Source organism: Pelophylax lessonae, assembly GCF_965119305.1.
Source record: "Pelophylax lessonae genome assembly, chromosome: 5".
Lineage (NCBI taxonomy): Eukaryota > Metazoa > Chordata > Amphibia > Anura > Ranidae > Pelophylax > Pelophylax lessonae.
In genome coordinates, this window is record NC_138772.1 from 458773568 (window position 1) to 458794805 (window position 21238).

At 42.9% G+C, this 21238-nt stretch overlaps 1 protein-coding gene across 1 annotated transcript in view; it reads right to left on the reverse strand.

Moving 5' to 3' along the window:
• Nucleotides 1-21238, reverse strand: part of LOC309556826 (tumor protein D52-like) — a 227901-nt gene that overhangs the window by 104442 nt on the left and 102221 nt on the right. Inside the window, exon 6 of the mRNA XM_082259347.1 lies at nt 19967-20148. Coding sequence (XP_082115473.1) covers nt 19967-20148 — 182 coding nt within the window. The remainder of the gene's footprint in view (nt 1-19966; nt 20149-21238) is intronic.

Below are 21238 nucleotides of genomic sequence, written 5' to 3' on the forward strand. Positions count from 1 at the left end.
GGGCACATTACCCAGAAGTCAGATTTTTAGTTATAAGTGGAGGCTGGTGGGCCGAGACAGCTACTGGCTTATTTGTCTTGGATACTCTAATAGTGAAATCCGTAATTCCTGGATTTGTTCCCATCTGCCTGGGTGTGTTCGGTGTTTTGCACACCTTTGCATGTTCCAACACCACTTGTTGTATTTTCCATAATATAGGGACTCAGTCACACCAGCCTGTACGTGTTATACTCCATATTGTGCATGCACACTGGCGTGCATTGTTACAACACATCATACTGGTTGACATTTCATTCAACTCTATGCACTGTGGCATTTTGCAATGTGCTGCAACATGCATGGAGGTGCGGTGAGGTCAAATGTTCTGTATGGAAATACAGACATGTTGCTCTTTTTTACAAAAACGCACACAACTGCATATATATGGTTGTGAACAAGGCACATTGAAAACAACTGTTTTTGATGTCCCCTTGCATTCAGCCTGCATTGCTCTATGCAGAACGCAGTCCAACATACGTGGCATAGACAAGTCGTAAAACTAAATCAAACGGAGTGTGGGAACCCATCAAAATGACGGCAGCAGCAGTACAATCCCAGGCATCAAAGGCAGAGCTCCCAGGAGATGACAATCTGTTGGTTGGATTAACTCCCTAGCAATCTGAAAAAAACTACCAATTCCTTTTTGGTGGACTGACCTTTCAAGGAAAAATAACTGCAGGCAACAGGTAGGTTTCCGAAAACGGTAGTTGCCTTGCTTTCAAAATACATTATATTCTAAGTCACTGACACAGAACAGGAGTTCATTGACCGCATTCTTCTTCTTGGCCAAGCCTGCTTGCATTGAAATGAAAAGGATCAGCACAAGAGCCGGGTAACAAACTATTTTAGAAGGAGAGGTCAATAATGGCAGCAAGCATCTTCTCTTAGCAGAGGATTCAGATCGGGGCTAGACAGACCTAGGCCTTAGTTAGTCTGCATGCCAAGAATTGCTGGTAGCCAATCATTCTGAAATCTCTAATGGCTGTTGCCAACAGACGCACTAATTTGTAAAAATAAAAAAATTATAAAAAATAAAAAAAAAAAGGTAGCCTCTCCGCTTTCAGATTACACTCATTTAGGCCTCATGCACACAAACGATTAGTAGGTCCTGTGTGCTAATGGTGTAAAATCCCCAATGCTTCCTGGTGGCTGTGGAACTGCATATGTACAGCTGCCAATGCAAGTCGATGGCGGCACACTGTGTTATGCTCGGGTAAATCCCCCTGTAATTGTGTGCAATAGATATCTTGGGCATGTGCAATAGATATCTTGGGCATACAGCGCAGTTAGAATTTCACAAAAAAGACAATCCTGCAATAGACTGGAGTGTCTCTCTTGATTACTGGGCCACTCTGCATTCCCCAGGAATCTTTTTGGAAGGGCAATGACATCACACACAGTGATGTGGAGGACAGAGGTAAATTAAGTTTAAATCAAACCTTTAGTTTTGCACATGCCTCTTTTCCTCATTTCATTGGGTTTTTTCACATCGTAAGCAGGTATTGCAATGTACTGCAAGGCTTGTTTTTAATGTAACGTATTTATCGGCATATAACACGCGCCGGCGTATAACACCCAACTCAATATTTGGAGAGAAAAATCAGGAAAAAAGCTTACATTTAAAATAAACAGCTTTGAACTCCGAACATTTTTTTTTTTTAAATCAAAAGGACATCTCACCAGTGCCCATGAATGCAGCCTCATCAGCAGTGTCCATATATGCAGCCCCAATATATGCAGCCCATCAGCAGTGTCAATATATGCAGCCTCGCAAGCGCAGTGTCCAAATATGCAGCCTCGCAAGCGCCATTGGAACTGTCCAAATCGGTTTTAAAGAAGGCCAGGAATCAGCGGCGAGAGCAGAAGGGGCGGGCCGGGCCGAGAAGAAAGAAGGACGAGCTGTCATAAGAGCAGAAGGGGGCGGGCCGGGCCGAGGAGAAGGGAGACGAGCGAGTGCAGTCATCGGAAGTCCCGCCTATGACAGACGTCACACGTCTCGGCAGAGGAGGCGGGACTTCCGATGACTGCGCCCGCTCGTTCTCCCTTCTCCTCGGCCCGGCCCACCCCCATTCTGCTCTAATGACAGCTAGTCCTTCCTTCTCCTCTGCCCGGCCCACACACCTTCTGCTCTCGACGATGCTTCCTGGCCTTTTTTTTTTTTAATATCGGCATATAACACGCACTGCTGCTTTTTCCTCCATTTTTAGGAGGAAAAAGTGCGTGTTATACGCCGATAAATACGGTAATTTGTTAAATGTAGTATAAGTATCTGAATGTGACTTGGTACCTGAATGTGAAGAAAGCAGTAAAAGGGTCGCTGGTTCGAATCCCAACCAAAACACTACCTGTCTGGGGTTTGCATGTTCTCCTTGTGCCTGTGTGGGTTTCCTCCCACACTCTAAAGACATGCTGGTATTACCACTTTAAAACCAGAAAGGATTTGCCCCCTTCCTGACCAGGCCCTATTTTGCGATTCGGCACTGCGTTATTTTAACGGACAATTGCGCATTCGTGCGATGCTGTACCAAAAAAAAATTGATGTCCTTTTTTCCCCACAAATAGAGCTTTCTTTTGGTGGTATTTGATCACCTGTGCGATTTTTAGTTTTTGCGCTTTAAACAAAAAAAAAAAGAGCGACAATTTAAAAAAAATAATATTTTTTCACATTCTGCTATATGACATTTTCAAAAAAAAAAAAAAAATGTAAAAATCTAAATTTTCGAAAATTATAGGCCAATTTGTTTTCGGCTACATATTTTTGGTAAAAAAAAAATTGCAATAAGCGTATTTTGATTGGTTTGTGCAAAAGTTATTGCATCTAACTACGGCAAAGATTTATGTCATTTTTATTGTTTTTTTTTTTTTTTTTTACTAGTAATGGCGGTGATCTGTGATTTTTTGCGGGACTGCGGCGGATAGATCGGTCCCCTGACATTTTTGGGGGTACCAGTGACATTACTACAGTAATCAGTGCTAAAAATATGCAGTGTTACTGTAATAATGCCATTGGCAGGGAAGGGGTTAACCCTGTGGGTGATCAAGGAGTTAAATGTGAGCCTAGGGACATGTTCCTAACTGTGGGGGGGGGGGGGGGAAGAGGGGCGTGGCTTCTGAAATGACCATAGAGACATGTGATCCAGAAGGATCACATGGGCTTCATGATCATTTCAGGGAGAAGAACGGTCAGCTGTGTTTACAACAGCTGACCGTTCTCTCTCAGCGGGGAACGATTGCGGGTGTCAGACGGCAATCAGAGCCGCCTGACCCGTGCATTGGCTTCCCCGCTGCCGAGTGGGGGTGTTAGCACGACGCCGGCGGCGCGCGCTCGCCCCCTAGCTTCCGGCGCGCGACCGACGTTGGTCTACGATGGTTTGCGCAGGAGAGCCACCCTGCCGCAGTAAAAAGGTGGCGGGAGGTCGGGAAGTGGTTAATTGGATCCTGTCTAAATTGGCCCTACTTTGTGTATGTATGAATGTGAGTTAGGGACCTTGGATTTTAAGCTTCTTGAGGGTAGGGACTGATGTGAATGTACAATGTATATGTAAAGCGCTGCATAAATTGACAGCACTATACAAGTACTGTACCTAAAAAAAATAAAATAAATGTGCGATAGGAGTCTAGGAGCAAATCAGCTCATGTGCAGATGAAAAGCATGCTGATAGGAAGAGAAAGCAGAGTGGTAGAGATGAGCTCATCATTGTGATGCCTCTCCTATTACTGTCCATTCACCGGCAGGTCTAGTACAGACTGAACTGGGATGAAAGACACAGGCCATTAGACCGAGGACATCTAGTGGCAGAAAAGAATTACTGTAAAGGATACATCTCAAAAGTGAAAAATTTAACAAAAGCGGCCTTTTCATTTTATTTTTTAATGGGATAATTATTTTTTATCTCTTTATTGTTTACTGGAATTATGCTTTAGGCAAATATATACCTCAATTGCCACAGTGCAAGAAACAAGAATGAAGTTAATCCATTAACTGTATTAAAGTAATTTTCCATTCTAAAGGCAAACAAACCAATGGGTTTAAAGCCTCCCTCCTGAGTAGAATTTACTCACATTTCCTTCGCTCCCCCACCGCCAAATACAAAGAAAACACCTAGTACTTCCAACTACATAATCACGTTAAACATGACTCCCTCCCGTTTCTTGTTTGAGATACAGTCGGTGCTATGGAGGGCTCTTGCAGACTGTGTGTGTAAGCTGTGCGCTCGTACCTCGTACAAGCAGTTACACACAAACTGGAACTTTCAAACATGTCATGGTAGTTCAATGAGAAATGCAACCTGACAGCCGCAGAGGCTGTCGGTATTTGTAGTTTCCCAATCACAAACCCTTTTTTGAATTGTGGCAGCAGACACGAGAAGATCCCCAGGCTGCTGTCAAATCGGGGATCAAGGGGGCGTGGGGGAGGGTGCAGCACTAACATCGTACACCCTGAATAAGGTGAACTTATCCTTTAAAGCAGATCTAAAGGCACTATACTTACAGTGGATATAGAAAGTCTACACACCCCTGTTAAAATGTCAGGTGTTAGTGATGTAAAAAAATGAGACAAAAATAATTTCAGAACTTTTTCCACCTTTAACCACTGAAGGACCGTCCGCCGCAGTTTTACTGCGGCAGTCAGCCCCTCCTGCGCAAACCGACTTAGTACTACATCAGTCGCGCGCCTGGTGCTAGGGGGCGAGCGGGCACCGCCGGCAGCGTGCTCCCGCCCCCACTTGGCAGGGGGGAAGCCGATGCACAGGGCCGATTGCTGCCAGGCACCCGCGATCACTCCCCGCTGAGAGGGAAGGATGGGCAGTTGTAAACATAGCTGACCGTCCTTCTCTCTGAAATGACCATAGAGCGATTATGATAATTCTATATAGGATCACAGGTCTCTGTAAAAATTTCAAAAGCCCAACCCCAATACAGTTAGAAACACTTCCCTTGGCTTACATTTAAACCCTTGATCACCCACTGTGTTAACTACTTCCCTGTCAATGTCATTATTACAGTAACAGTGCATATTTTTAGCACTGATTACTGTAGTAATGTCACTGGTCCCTCTAAAAGTGTCAAAAATGTCAGTCAGGGGTTCGATCTGTCCGCCGCAATATGGCAGCCCCGCTAAAAATCGCTGATCACCGCCATTACTAGTAAAAAAAATAAATAAAAAAACAATTAAAAAAAAGAAGACGCAATAACTTTTGCGCAAACCAATCAAGATACGCTTATTGCGATTTTATTTTACAAAAAATCTGTCCGAAAACAAATTGGCCTAAAAGGTTGAAAAAAAATTAGATTTTTAATGTTTTTTTTTTTTTTTTTGGGAATGTTATATAGCAGAATGTGAAAAAAAAAAATATATATATTATATATATATATATATATATATATATATATATATATATTTTTTTTTTTTCAGAATTGTCGCCTTCCAAAAAAAAACACGCCAAATCAGTCTGATTGCGAGGGCATCTCCTGTGCACAGCCCTCTTCAAATCACCCCACAGATTTTCAATCGGATTCAGGTCTGGGCTCTGGCTGGGCCATTCCAAAACTTCCTTCTTCTTCTGGTGATTTGGATGTATGCTTTGGGTCGTTGTCATGCTGAAAAATGAAGTTCCTCTTCATGTTCAGTTTTCTAGCAGCCTGAAGGTTTTGTTCCAATATTGACTGGTATTTGGAACTGTTCATAATTCCCCTCTACCTTGACTAAGGACCCTGTTCCAGCTGAAGAAAAACAGCCCCAAGCATGATGCTGTCACCACCATGCTTCACTGTGGGTATAGTGACCTTGTAGTGATGTGCAGTGTTGTTTTTGCGCCAAACATAACTTTTGGAATGAAGATAAAAATGTTCAACCTTGGTTTCATCAGACCATACCACATTTTCCCACATGCTTTTGGGAGACTTCAGATGTGTTTATGCAAAATTTAGCAGGGCTTGGATGTTTTTCTTCGTAAGAAAAGGTTTCCGTCTTGCCATTCTACCCCATAGCCCAGACATATGAAGAATACGGGAGATTGTTGTCACATGTACCACACAGCCAGTAGTTGCCAGATATTCCTGCAGCTCCTTTAATGTTGCTGTAGGCCTCTTGCCAGCCTTCCTGGCCAGTTTTCTTCTCCTCTTTTCATCAATTTTGGAGGGACGTCCAATTCTTGGTAATGTGACTGTTGTGCCATATTTTCTCCAATTGACTATGACTGTTTTCACTGTGTTTCATGGTATATCTAATGCCTTGGAAATTCTTTTGTACCCTTCTCCTGACTAATCACTTTTAACAAAGAGATCCCTCTGATGCTTTAGAAGCTCTCTGTGGACCATAGCTTTTGCTGTAGGATGCAACCAAGGAAATGTCAGGAAAGACCTACTAGAACAGCTGAACTTTATTTGGGTATAATCAGAGTCGCTTTAAATGATGGCAGGTGTGTACGGACTCCTATTTAACAGTTTGAATGTGACTGCTTAATTCTGAACAAAGCTACATCCCCAGGTATAAGAGGGTGTGCACACTTATGCAAGCATAAGATTTTCGTTTTGTTTTTTTTTACTCCTCCCTAAAAGATTTCAGCTTGTTTTTCAATTGAGTTGTACAGTTTATAGGTCACATTAAAAGGTGAAAAAAGTTCTGATATTTTTCTTTGTCTCATTTTTTTTTACATAACAGAAACCTGACATTTTAACAGGGGTGTGTAGACTTTTTATATCCACTGTACCTCCTCTCTAACAGTACATCACCGGCAACATCTCCCTCGGTGCTGATCTGCCGGCATCTCTATTGGCTGGTGCAAGGTAACATAACTCCTGCACATGCACAGGAGTCCCTCATCCCGGCACACAGGGACCGTACCAGCGATCTAAGCTGAGTTGTACATGCGAAGCTCAGTTTACATGCCACAGAAGACTGCGAGCAGGCAGGTAGGGTCATTTTATTGCAGAAGACGCACGTCTCTTCTGCCATAATAGCCTGTCTGCTTGCACAGTTTTGTTAAATGCCTTCAGTTCTGCCTTAATGGTTGGTCACATGGTAAGTGAGTATCTGCCCCTGGGGATGAGAGCAATGAAGTATACATGTTTCTTAGCCCTGCATGTGCAAGGCACCGGTTTGCTTTATAAACTTCAGAATATCCATAAACGCCATCAAAAATTGTAAGAAATGTGGCACCTGTCATAAAGCAACCCTTTATCGCACACGTGTGTGGGAAAAATAACTAGGTAAGACAGGGCAGCCAAAGTTGAAACCATGTAAACAAATCAGCAAACAAGCAGGCGACAGACGCTCTAATCAGGAACATGTTCTATTCTGTTAGGAAACTCGGGAAAGAATCAGTCAGGGTTCAGCCTGCTGTCAGCAACCTCTCAGGAAAAATTAACTTGAAGAATCAGTGTCACGGGTTTCACAACAAACAAGCCTCCGGAGGATTACAGCGCTGCCTGTTGCAGAACGGCTGCTTTGTACCTTGGCACACAATACAAAGGGTGAGAAGGAAAAGTGCCATAGGAGTCGCTGGAGACGTGCAGCAGCTGCGGTATGTGCTAACTAACATAGGTAGCTCTGTCACAAAAACTAGAGCCAAAGATGTATTAACCGCTGTCAATATTAACTGTACAGTCAGTGCTGAAAGATCTTGTGTGCTATTCATTTAGCAACACTGTACAGTGCAAAAATAACTTTCCTGCATGTTGATTGTCATACATTAAAAGTGTTGATGATAACAAGTCCTGGCTGTAATGTGTGTGTGTGCCCTCCTCCTAACCTTACAACAAAATGCGGCTTTAAAGTGAACCTGTTCTCCATTTTAAAGGCTAAACTTTGGAAAGAGTAGAGTCTTGGAGTTAGATACACTAAGATTTTAAAGGCCAACTCTACCTTAGGCAAAAAAAATAAAACAACCATATTATTTTTTCACCTTTGTGCATGAAAACCATTGCAACCACAATCAGTGGATCGCGAATGCAATGCTCTGGCTTTAGCAGAGTATTCCCCAGCCTGCAGGTCCATACCGATGTACTGTACAAATCTTCAGTTATGGGGCTGGAGGAATTATCAATGTAGAAAAAAAAGGGGGATAATGGTTTGCCATATAAAAATGTACAGTTGCCTCCATCCCTATGTGTGAACATATGGAAAAGCAGGAGAAAATGGGACTTTAATTGAGGAACAACTGGACATAAAAATGAATACTGTATTTTATTAAATAAATATACATGATGTAAAAACACTGTAACATATACGTATACAGAGGAAAAACACGCAGTAGATACAATAATACATATTACATCATCCAAAATAAATACAATATTTCTAGGACCAAAAATGGATCACTCAAGAATACAATAGATATGCCATGACATGAATTCCCTTTGTGCTCACATTCTTTACATATATTATAATTTTGCTAAACCATCAATTTTGAGCAATTTGTAGGCTCGACGCGTTTCATGGACCTCCGTCCATTCATCAGGAGCTTGAATATATATCTAAAAAATGATGAGAATGTGGGTTGCATTAATATACTAAAGTAAATTGTAAACTAAAATAAAAGGTATGTTGGAATGGACAGCTACCTTAGGCAGTGTCATAAATTCACGAGCCATCCAGTCTGGAAAAAAAGAGACCGAAGTGAAACCAGGAAATGCCTGACCCGGGGCTGAGGTGTGGAATGCATCCAACAGGGGGGCAGCAGGGAGGAGAGGACCACAGAGAGAGTAAAAATAAATAACCATACTCCAAGGGTTTCAATCCAAAATAGAATGATGAAGGCACAATGGGAGCAAGAGCAGTCTGAAAATATATGCATGAATAGATGAGTACAAGGTATAAAAAAAATGTATTAAGAGAATCAATCTCAGAAAAATATTAAAAATTATAGAAAAAAATATATTAATAATAAAACATATCTCTGCATATGCTAAAATACATAAACCCAAGAAGTGCCAATAATAAACCACCAAGAGTAAAGATTCCCAGAGAAATAGTGCATGCAGTATATCTGGGACTCACAGATAGGGCCCAGGGTGAATCAAAAAAGAGCAGAAAGGTGAAAAAATGAAAAAGGGAGACGAGCAACATCCCCTAAAAAGAGGGGGGGGGGGATTCCAAACAAAGTGTGGTGAATCAGTGCGAAGAAGGGGGGAGGGGGAGGAGCCATAGTGACAAGGCACCCACCACTGAAGGTGGAAAGCAAGGTGCTAGATAATAACCCCCCCCCCTCTTTTTAGGGGATGTTGCTTGTCTTCCTTTTTTATTTTTTCACCTTTCTACTCTTTTTTTGATTCCACGCCTCAACCCCGGGTCAGGCATTTCCCGATTTCACTTCGGTCCCTTTTTTTCAGACTGGATGGCTTGTGAATTTATGACACTGCCTAAGGTAGCTGTCCATTCCAACATACCTTCTATTTTAGTTTACAATTTACTTTAGTATATTAATACAACCCACAGTCTCATCATTTTTTAGATATATATTCAAGCCCCTGATGAATGGACGGAGGTCCATGAAACGCGTCGAGCCTACAAATTACTCAAAATTGATGGTTTAGCAAAATTATAATATATGTAAAGAATGTGAGCACACAGTGAATTCATGTCATGGCATATCTATTGTATTCTTGAGTGATCCATTTTTGGTCCTAGAAATATTGTATTTATTTTGGATGTAATATGTATTATTGTATCTACTGTGTGCTTTTCCTCTGTATACGTATATGTTACAGTGTTTTTACATCATGTATATTTAATAAAATACAGTATTAATTTTTATGTCCAGTTGTTCTTCAATTAAGTCCCATTTTCTCCTGCTTTTCCAGAATTGTCAATGTACTACAAGTGTGTTAATGTCATCACTCTTATGCCCCATTGAGAACTACGAGTCCCTCTGCCAGCTGAGACAGATGGGTCTTGTGTTTTTTGTATTCATAGATTCCTGTAGATGAATGATGTGGCAGGAACAGGCAGGGTTAAGCACTCCCAGATTCTGTAAGAGTAAAGCCTCGTACACACGCGTCGAAATTCGGCAGGGAATTTTCGCCCGACGACCGATCTGCCGATTTTCGGCTTGTTAGTATGATGCTTCCGACACCGACTTTTCGGCCGAAAAAAATCTGGTGTGCAGGCTATAAAATTTTTGTCCTCCGTCAAAACACGGCCGATTTTCGTGCAGTCAGTACAGATTTCGAAAGGGAAAAATCTTATGAGCAAGACTGGGCATGCTCAGAGAAGAAAGAACACAAAGAAAGCAAACCAACACATGACATCACTACTGAAGTAGAATTTTGTCGGTCGACAAAAGTCCAGTGCAGTCTAGGCACATTCCAACCAACAAAACACCACTCTGGATAAAATACGGATGACCGGTCGGCGGAAAATCGTTACGTGTGTACTAGGCTTAAGGCCTCATGTACACTGCTACTTGTAAACGGACGTTTAGGAGCAGTTGGGCATTTTTTTCAGAAGCCCCTGAACCCTCCTCTATGTTATCTTATCTGTCCATGTACACTGAGTGGTTTACAGTCATTTACAGGCAGTTGAGTTCAGTGTTGTTTTTTGGAAAGCAATTATTTGCGTTCAGGATGTTCAGAACGTGTGTTTACCGGCGTTTCAAATGCAAAACGCGACCGAAAGCGGTCACCTGTGTTTAGCGCTTGCGTTTTTACTGTTTAAAGGGGAATGATTTTTTGACCTCTAAAAACGGATCTGAGCGCAAACGTCCGCTAAATGCCGCTAAACGTGGCTGCAAACGCGACACAGCAGACGTTTTAAACGTACTTTACATAGCTGTAAAATTTCAGCATTCAAAGGACTTTTTAAAACGTCCCCTGTACATGTAGCCTAAAGGGGGTTAGGCACAACGGCAAACTGCCTGCTCTAAATACAGTGCAGCACCCTACAGGTAGGTGCTAGGTAATACTATAGTGGGCCTTGTCTGCCTAACAGCAGGGCTGTGATTTATTAGTTAGGGTGTCAGGGCTTCCAGATGTGCCTGCTGAGGGGAGAAGTATCCCCAAAGGCTACTGTGAGAGGATTCTCATAGGGCAGTGTGGGAAGCCCAATCAGGGGGACACATCCCAGCTTGTAACTACCCCAGAAGGCAGATTATGCTGCAAAGGATTCTGGGAGTGGGTAGAAGTTTGGGGGGGAAGTGCGTGGCACGGCGTCTTTGGCGGGAGCAGAGTCCCAGAAAGGAGAGTGCGGCTGTCTCTCCTCCTGTCTGAGGAAGGTGGATGTCTCGGGGTGTCGCCTGAGGATCCAGAGAGTGCTGAGTTGAGCTGAGGGGATCCGGTGTCCTGAGAGCCTGTGGAGAGAGAGAGAGAGAGAGAGAGGGAGAGGGAGAGAGAGAGAGGGGTCCAGTCCCAGGAAAGCTTACACAGGTCGTGAGTACTGAGGATTGCCCCTGGGGGTTCGCCTGAAGTTAGAGGGGACCACTCCGGAAGAGGTTCTGGGATCCAGTGTCAGCTAGCTGTAAAGGGGGTACCTGGGTTGAGGACCCTGAAGCTACAGAGGGGGTACATAGTCAGGGGACCCTGAAGAGTTCAAAGTCAAAGGGGGCACCTGCAGTTTGGGCCCTGAATTGTACAGAGCATGCCAGGTTCAGTGACAGCTATACAGAGTTCTACAATATACTACCTCAAGCTGTGCCAGGCGGGGGAAAGTATTCAGTGATTTTCACAGTACAACAGTGTCAGGAGTTCTACAGTTCTCAGTCTTGGATCTTCTTGACTATAAGATGAGGATTCAGCACTTCTTTTGTTCTACAGAGTGTTCTCAGTGTCCGTGAGCGTTGGTTGGGGCCGGCTGGCGTCAAGGAAGCGCCAACGGGCATTTCAGGAGTAAAAGTCCCAATTGTAATTAGCTTAAGCCTCAAGGAGTATCCCACTCATTCCCTTCTCCCATTCCTTTTATTCCAATAAAAACCACAAGCCAAGCTGCCAGAGTTGTCGCTGCTTCAGTGTCACACCCAGGGTCACAGCTCACATGGGCTGAGGAAAGTACCGGTACTAATGGCAGACCAACATCAGTCCATAGGCCTGGAAAACTTGCTACAACAGTGTGGATGTAACAAGAAATAAGGTCAAATAGATGGACATTTATTTTAGGGCCAGGGTTGCATCTACAGTATATGGTGTGGCAATGCATGTCATGTTTTGAATCATTGTTTTTATTTTGAATAGCACCCCAAAGAACATTCACTGTAATGGACCACAATTGGGATGTTTTGTATATCGGAAGTCCATTGATTTCAACAGGCTGCCTGAAGCCCCTGTTCATATAAATGTGGTGTGGAAAACGAAGTGAATCCTGAGTGTTTTCCTCACCGCAATAAAAATCGCGCTCTCTTTATGCAATTTAGCACCAGTGCCCATGTTAAATTAACCACTAGACCTCTGAAAGATTTACCCTTCTTCATGACTAGACCATTTTTTGCAATATAGCACAGCATTACTTAACAATTGTGCGGTCATGCAATGCTGTACAGCGGCCGTCACTAAATGGTGGCCCGCGCGATGCTTCCGCCCGGACCGCGAGGCCGCCTCCTGTTATCAGTCACTGGTTTGCTGGGACCGCAGGTGTCCCAGCAACCAGTGACGTGCTGTGTGTGTGCCATGCCCCCTCCTTACTGTGGATACCGACTCACTCCCAGCCGGTGTCCTGCCGGGCCGCGAGTAGGGGCGTGACATCACCCGCGCCCCGCCCCCTGCTCCTGACTGCGGCTCCCATTCAGCCGGGCAGCGAGTTGGGGCGTGACATTATGTGCGCGCCCCGCCCCCTGCTGCTCATGGCTCCTGGCTCGACTACTGGCTCCAGGTAGGTGGAGCACAAGGGGAAAAAGCAATGTGGTCCCCAATTTCAAAGCTGCACTTAAAGCTGATGAGAGGTTTTTAAAGTGATGGGCATATTTTGTAGTGCTCATTAGAGTACCCCAAAAAAAAAAAGGTCCCATCAGAGTGCCCCCTAACATAAAATGTGCCCATCAGCGTGCCCCTTATTTTACGCTGATGGGCATATTTTATGTTAAGGGTCACGCTGATGGGCATATATTGTGTTAAGAGCAACGCTGATTTACACGTTTTCTTTTGACCATCAGAGTGCCTAACATAAAATGTGCCCATCAGAGTGCCCCCCTAACATAAAATGTGCCCATCAGAGTACCCCTAACATAAAATGTGCCCATCAGCGTGCCCCTTATTTTATGTTAAGCGTCACGCTGATGGGCAAATTTTATGCTAAGGAGCACTCTGATGGGCACATTTTATGGGGGCAGTTTTACACATTTTATGTTAGGGGGCACTCGAATGGGCATATTTTATATTAAGAGCAACGCTGATGGACACGTTTTGTTTTGCCCATCAGAGTGCCCCCTAACATAAAATATGCCCATCAGAGTGCTCTCTAACAAAAAATGTGTAAAATGTGCCCATCAGAGTGCCCCTTAACATAAAATGTGCCCATAACATAAAATGTGCCCATCAGAGTGCCCCCTAACAAAATGTGCCCATCAGAGTGCCCCTTATTTTATGTTAAGGGTCACGCTGATGGACACATTTTATGTTAAGGGGCACTCTAATGGGCATATTTTATGTTAAGAGCAACGCTGATGGACACGTTTTGTTTTGCCCATCTTTCTGAGTCATAGCACAGACTTCAGATTCGGACCTCGGCCCAAAGAGAATTTTGGCGACCGGACCTCCTTGAATTTTAATTCATTACCCCTGCTGTACAGTGTACACAAATGAAACCTATATCATTTTTTTCTTACAAATAGAGATTTAATTTGGTGGTTTGTGATTACCACTGTGTTTTTTTATTTTTTGTGCTATAAACAAAAATACAATAAATGAAAATTTTGAGAAAAAAAAAAAGTTTACTTTCCATTATAAAACATAACATATGCGATAAAAAAAAAAAAAAAAAAAAATAGATACATTTCTCCATAAATTTAGACCAATACGTATTCGCCTACATATTTTTGGTAAAATAACTCCAATAAGCCCCTATTGATTGTTGATGCTATAACTTTCGTGCAAACCAAACTATGGGATATCTACTGGAATTTGTATTTATTTATTTATTTTTTTACTAGTAAAAGGCAGCGATCAGCGACATTGAGGCAGACAAATCGGACACTTATGCTGGCCATACATGTATAGATTTTTGGACGAGAATATTCGTGGAACATTCGTACGAAAATTCTTTGAACATTCGTTGAATATACGAATGTCGTTCGAAAATTGTCTTTTGCTGTTAACATTTAATTTTAAAATGAATGTAATTTCTGAACGATAAGAAAATTCGTTGATCGAGAAAAGTTTTCCCTTCTGCCCCTACGAATTTTCCTGTTGCTGCAGTCGAAAAGGGACATCTATTTAACCCCACTAACGATTAGAAGATCAAACGAACTTTCTTGAAACAAAAATTTCCGGATGAAAATCTATACGTGTATGGCCAGCATAAGTGACACTTGCAGGCCAGCTGCACAAAATCATGTATATCCAATTCTGGTGCAAAAAAAAAGAAAATGCCTGCACCTTTTTTGTGCGGTGCAAATTGAGCTCATTTAAAAGGAATGGGCTCAAATTGCACTGCAAAGAATTGCATGTGATTTGAATAGGAATGTGGTGAGATTCCTATCCGGAACCTGACAAGTGTGAACCCGGGCTAACACAAAATGTGCATTAATGCACCACATAAACGTAAGGCGAAACTAAAGTTCATGCCCAAGGTTTGGTCACACCATGCCTATGGAGCTACGTTGGTCTGCATATATTATTAATACTAATAGAACAATATCGACTTAACACAAGGAACAATTGTGGTGTGCGCTATGTAAAAATGCAGCATTTATGCATTTCTATGAAACACAACTAATCGCAGCAAGGTTCAACACACTGCAGTGCATAGAGTTGAATGGACTCAGTGGACTTTGATCAGTTCTCAGTATACTTCTCTTTTAAGAGCATTCATCTGAGGAACTAGAATCAGCCATATACAACATTTAGTAAAGCTGTGCTCCTAGCAAACAGCTAAATACAAAGTTGAATTGCCTATATGCAAGCTGTTTTAGCAGCCAAGCTTGTGATCCATGTTCTTAGCCAGACAGCATAGCCAGTTCAGTAAGCTCACTTTTTTTTTACTGCATTTTAAATAAACCCAAGTAATTCAGATTTGGCATAAGAAAGTCACTGCAGACTTTACCTCCAATGGGAACCACATCACCAAGTGATCATAACATTTAACAACATAGGCATCGGACAAATTTCATGCTTAGGCACCAGGTCATTTGCAGCATAAAAAATAATCAGCAGTTGCTCACATCTGACAAGATATGCCGATGTATATTGATGCCACTCATCTAGGTGAACCCTAACACTTTCCTGGAAGGGACATTTGTACACTTTAAGGAACTTGGATACTCTCAAAGGAGGATGAAAAATGGCTTCAAAAGTGCATAAGGTCCAGGGCCGATGGACTCTGGGCTTGGGTCCAAGACATCAGTTTGAGACACTTCTGTGATCATACAGAATTCATTGACAGGAGTATTATACCTGCAGATGACCTCCTTCTTGCCCTGCTTTAAAAGTGGGTTTTGAAAGTCCAAAAATATGCTTTTTTTAAGGACAATCATTTGAAATACAGCATTATTTATCATTAATAATATCCTGGGGGAAAACCATGAGCTCTGTCTACTTGTCAGCACCAGTATGCAAGTATAAATTGGGGGAGATTTACTAAAAATGGTGCAGCTTCCAACTTCAGCTTGTTCAATTAAGCTTTGACAATAAGCCCCTGTTTACATCGGGGCAATTTGACATTTCAAATCGCATGCCAAATCACAGCCTATTGCCGGCAATGGCACCGTCCAAATCAGTGCAACACCAACTTTGCGGTGCTGCACTGATTTCCAAAAGTAGTTCCTGCACTACTTTTGGTGACTTCGGAGGCGAATTCAATAGACATCGGTGTATGAACCCGCACAGATGTCCTTCAAATCACCCCTAAACTTGCAATGAAATGTGGGTTTGAAATCATACAATTTCAAACCCGCCTCCAACACGAACGAGGGCTAAAATCTAGAAGCATATCGGTTACTATGCACACCTGCATCAGATTTTGTGACAACCAGTTTTAATAAATTGCCCCCATTGTCTCACAGAACAGTCACCTGGAATCAAAGTGAAAGGCCAGCAGTAGTGTACATGACCCCTGACCAATCATCATGACCATTACTTATCTAAAATATTTTTTCACCACAATGTCTGATATAAAAAAGGGCCAGATCATCCCAATATCAATTTTTGGGTTTACGCATGAGGAAAGAAATCACCAGCAGGCTTTAGAAATTTCATTGGGATCTTCAATCCTGAGTTCCTTTATCACGGAGTCTCTCAATGGGTCTTACTTTTCCTGCTGCACTAGGGCACAGGGCAGGCTTTGGAAGGTGCAGACTGCACTAGCGCACAGGGCAGGTTTTGGAAGGTGCAGACTGCATTAGGGCACAGGGCAGGCTTTGGAAGGTGCAGACTGCCCTAGGGCACAGGGCAGGCTTTGAAAGGTGCAGACTGCACTAGGGCACAGGGCAGGCTTTGAAAGGTGCAGACTGCACTAGGGCACAGGGCAGGCTTTGGAAGGTGCAGACTGCACTAGGGCACAGGGCAGGCTTTGGAAGGTGCAGACTGCACTAGGGCACAGGGCAGGCTTTGGAAGGTGCAGACTGCACTAGGGCACAGGGCAGGCTTTGGAAGGTGCAGACTGCACTAGGGCACAGGGCAGGCTTTGGAAGGTGCAGACTGCACTAGGGCACAGGGCAGGCTTTGGAAGGTGCAGACTGCACTAGGGCACAGGGCAGGCTTTGGAAGGTGCAGACTGCACTAGGGCACAGGGCAGGCTTTGGAAGGCGCAGACTCCTTCCTGCACAGAAGTCAGACATGGCCTCCTTTTAAAATGCACTAATGTTAGTCTGAAGTGCACAACTGCAATTGAATTAATCAATTGCAAAAATATGTTTACATTTACACATATCTGAGTGTGTAAATTAGCGCCTTATAAAAGGACTTGATTAGGTTCGATTTCCTTGTGTACATAAATAAAAAGCCCACAGGAACCATAGTGACATGAAAAGTAAATATCAATGTCTTAGATTGCACGGCTGGCTGGCGCTTTCCGTGTCAGACACTTGACAGAACTAATCCTTTGGCACTGTCTGTAGAGATCAGGGTTCAGGTGGCAGAGACAAGACGTGCAGGGAAGGCTCCTCTGAGAACAAGTGCAGACAGCCCGTTATTACACAAGCAATTCAGTAAAGTGATCCCACAGAGTAGGCACTGTGCTACTCCGTAACAATGGAAGCAAATGGCCTTTACTGAGCAAACCCATGACTGCCAGTTACCCTTTGTGACTACAATATACTGTCGGATGTGGTTTTCTACCTTATAAGTTGCAGTGTGCTCCACCCATCCCTCTCTATAGGTCTAAAGGAAAATGTTCAGACAACTGTACATTAGAAACTAGGACTTGCAAGCAGACGCCTGATGATGGGGACTGCACATCTCACTGCAATGGAGTTGACTTACTAAAGTAATAGACATTGCTCACTTAGCAAAAGGTAATATTCACTTTGAAAAGTGAACAATTAACGGGGCTTAGTAAATAAGATGAGGCAATGTTCACCTTACTCAACCAATCATTTGCTAGCAAAGATCCTTTTCCTTAATTCCTCATCACATGTTTGTGTATTCAAAGTGAAAACTGCATCACCTTTACTTTGCTAAGTAAACATCCACTATTCAAAGTGAATGTTCACTTTGCTATGTAAACAGCCTTTATTCCTTTAAAGCAGCCTTTCTCAACCTTTTCAACACAGAGGAACCCTTGAAATACATTTCTGGTCTCGGGGAACCCCTGCTAAAAATTAAAAATCTACAATTCATGACACATTAGTGCGACAGCCAGTGGGAAGAATGTTTCTTACTCTTGTCATCATTGGGAAGAATTACCCCCTTACAGACAGCTAAAAGGAACAATGATGTCATTGGGAACATATCGGAGAGGCAGAAAATGCCCATTGCTCAAGGAACCCCTAGCAACCTTAGGAGGAACCCTAGTTGAGAAACCCCGTTTTAAAGAATAGGTTCACCTTAAGGAACATGTTGCACCCGCATTCACAGTGGAACATGCACCATGCTCCCATCCACCCACCAGCGCTCCCCTCCCTGTGACAGCAGGCGAGAGATCTTCTCCACACACCTGCTGTAGCAATTTAAAAAAGAGTGTAGCTGTACAGGTCTCTGCCCACACAGATTCCTGTGAATGAATAGACTATAGGTACCATCAGCCATTGCGGCGGACGGCTTATAGTGACTGTGAAGGCACTGGTGCCTCGTAGTTCATTGATTCTTCCTCCCATGCAGTAGCTGCCTTCCCATATCGGAGGTACAGAGAGACTGTGCACTGATTGTCAGCAGGATGCTGGCATTGCACCCACAATCTGCTGATCATTGGTGAAATGTAAAAGAAAAAAAAAAAAAAGAAAAAAAAAAATAGTAAAATGCACAGTCCTTAAGCTGAAGAGAAAAATTGAGCCGTTTGGATGTGGAGGACTTTATAGCATCTTTGTAATCACAGAGAAGAAAATATTTAATTCTACCTAGTTTTATTGGAGCAATCAGTTTTACACAAGAATATCATGACCTTCTTACTGCACACCCTGAGAACATTTGTACCTCTTGAATAGAGACTTATAGCAGCCACTTCTTATACATGAAACGATGGAGAAGTGCTCTTTTTTCAGATCCTCCCCTCGTCATCCAGTTTCTTTACGGTCGTTGGGCCTCCCAAATCACCCTACCTCCCTTTTTTCTACCCTCCCTTGGTTTTGTCTTTTTTTACCCTTCCTTGCATACTATTTTTAAAAAATATAGCATGGATACCAACAATTGCCGGTAGCAATAGGCTTATCCTGTCCTTGGTTTAATGCAACAATGCGAGCAATGACCGAACTTGATTGGAATTTATCTTTCTTCCCACTGTCTTCTACTATATGTAAGTGACAATGCTGTGATCACTGTATATTCTTATTTCTCCTGTATTTTATCATGGGCAGTTTTTGTCTACTGTGGAATGCATAAAAGGAGAAAATCTTCACATACACAGACTGACCTGGATACATTTAATGCTGAAATATATTAGCCAAAGCTCCTTCTATCAAAATTCTTAGAGACGCTAAAGAATTTTTTTCCCCAAAAAAATGCCCAATCCTCCTCTCCAGGGGTCACCCATTGGCGTTCCTGGCTCCTAACCCTCTGAGGGCACTCACGTGGGCTCGCACCTGAGTCCATTGACACACAGTGTGGCTTGACCCCATCCCCCTGCTCTCTTCACTGGCTGTGATTGACAGCAGCAGGAGCCAATGTCTCCCATTGCTGCCTCAATCTCCAGTGGGGAGAGCGTGAGCCGAGAGAGACGCAACTCTCGGGCAAAGAGCTGGACTGAGATCAGGCTCAGGTAAGTATAAGGATGGCTGGGGAGACAGCTGCACACAGAAGGTTTTTTTCACCTTAATGAAGAGGGCATATAAAAAAGGTGAAAAAACCTTCTACCATTAGAACCACCATAAATATATTCATTTAACATTTTCAGCACAAAAATTGAACCTTGACAAGCTTGCTTTTTTTTCTCCATTCTGTGAAGAGTCGGGCAGCCTGTGATGATCTATTTCCAGAATAAAGTAAACCAAATGACTTTCCATCAAAATCAATACTCTCTCTCTTTATACAGAGCTGAAAAATGATCTAAATGGGAGGATAGTGGAAAGTCATAATGACAATCTGACAATCAGCATTGTGGTCATTACTTTTCTTTAGCTAGCAGGACAACCCCAGGTACAAGTAATTTGCACAAAAAAAAAAAAAAAAGAAAATGTAGCTTTTCTCTACTCACTCTCCATCTTGCTCGGGCCTCTTGCATACACAGTGAAACTTGCCCCCAAAATCGATGTACAGATCATCGTCAACAACAAGGAAGATTGTCCCAGCAACTATCTTGTCCTTTGCTGGACCCATCTGAATAAGTGGGGATTGATGAAGTAGGGAAGAAAAGGTCTCCTTCTCCTTGGTGGTTGTCTGCAAATATAATATGACAAAAAAAAATCAATTTTGCAGGCAACTGTCATTGAGAAAAGTTTTAATTTATTTATTTTTTACATTATTCCTTATCATAGCGGTCTTTGTCTGGCTAGATATTCTACCAACTTCTAGGTTTTGACATTACAAATTCCAGGATTTTTGAGCCCTTCCTAAAAAAGTAATTAGAAGTGATGTGTCTTGCGTAGTGCTAGTTCGCCTCCTGAAATACACCTGAGATGGTTTTGAACTTTGAGGTCGACTAAACACTAAGCGCCTATTCACAGTACATGAAATATGACAAGTCAGCTGCATTCTGGAGAGACTGCACACTGGATTTTAACACATCTCATCTTTGACCCTTGTTTCCACCACACTCCACACTTACTTCTCTGTAAAACACACTTTTTCATATTCCTAAAAGCAAAAAAGTGAAGGCTGGAACTAACCAACTAATCAGGACTAAGCACTGTAAATAGCATTATACATATACAAGCTGGATTCTTATCTTAGCTATTCCTTCACTTCCTTTCCAAAAGGCCCAATAGAAACTGATCATAATCTCATAACGTGAGGGGAAGCCACCTCTTAGATCAGTGGTCTCCCAATTGCAGTCCGGGGGCCGGATGTGGCCCTTTGCTTGCTTTTATTTGGCCCTTGGGGCACTATTCCTCCCACTGACACCAATGATGGGGCACTATTCCTCCCACTGACACCAATGATGGGGCACTATTCCTCCCACTGACACAAACTTTGGGGTACTATCCTTTCGACTGACTCCAACGATGGGGAACTATTCCTTTCAGAGACACCAGCGATGGGGCATTATTCCTTTCAGAGACACCAACGATGGGGCATTATTCCTTTCAGAGACACCAACGATGGGGCATTATTCCTTTCAGAGACACCAACGATGGGGCATTATTCCTTTCAGTGACACCGACAATGGGGCATTATTCCTTTCAGTGACACCAACGAGGCAGCATGATTCCTTCCACTGACACCAATGATGCAGCACGATTCCTTCCATTGACACCAATGATGGGGCACTATTCCTTCCATTGACACAAAAGATAGGGCATTGTTTACT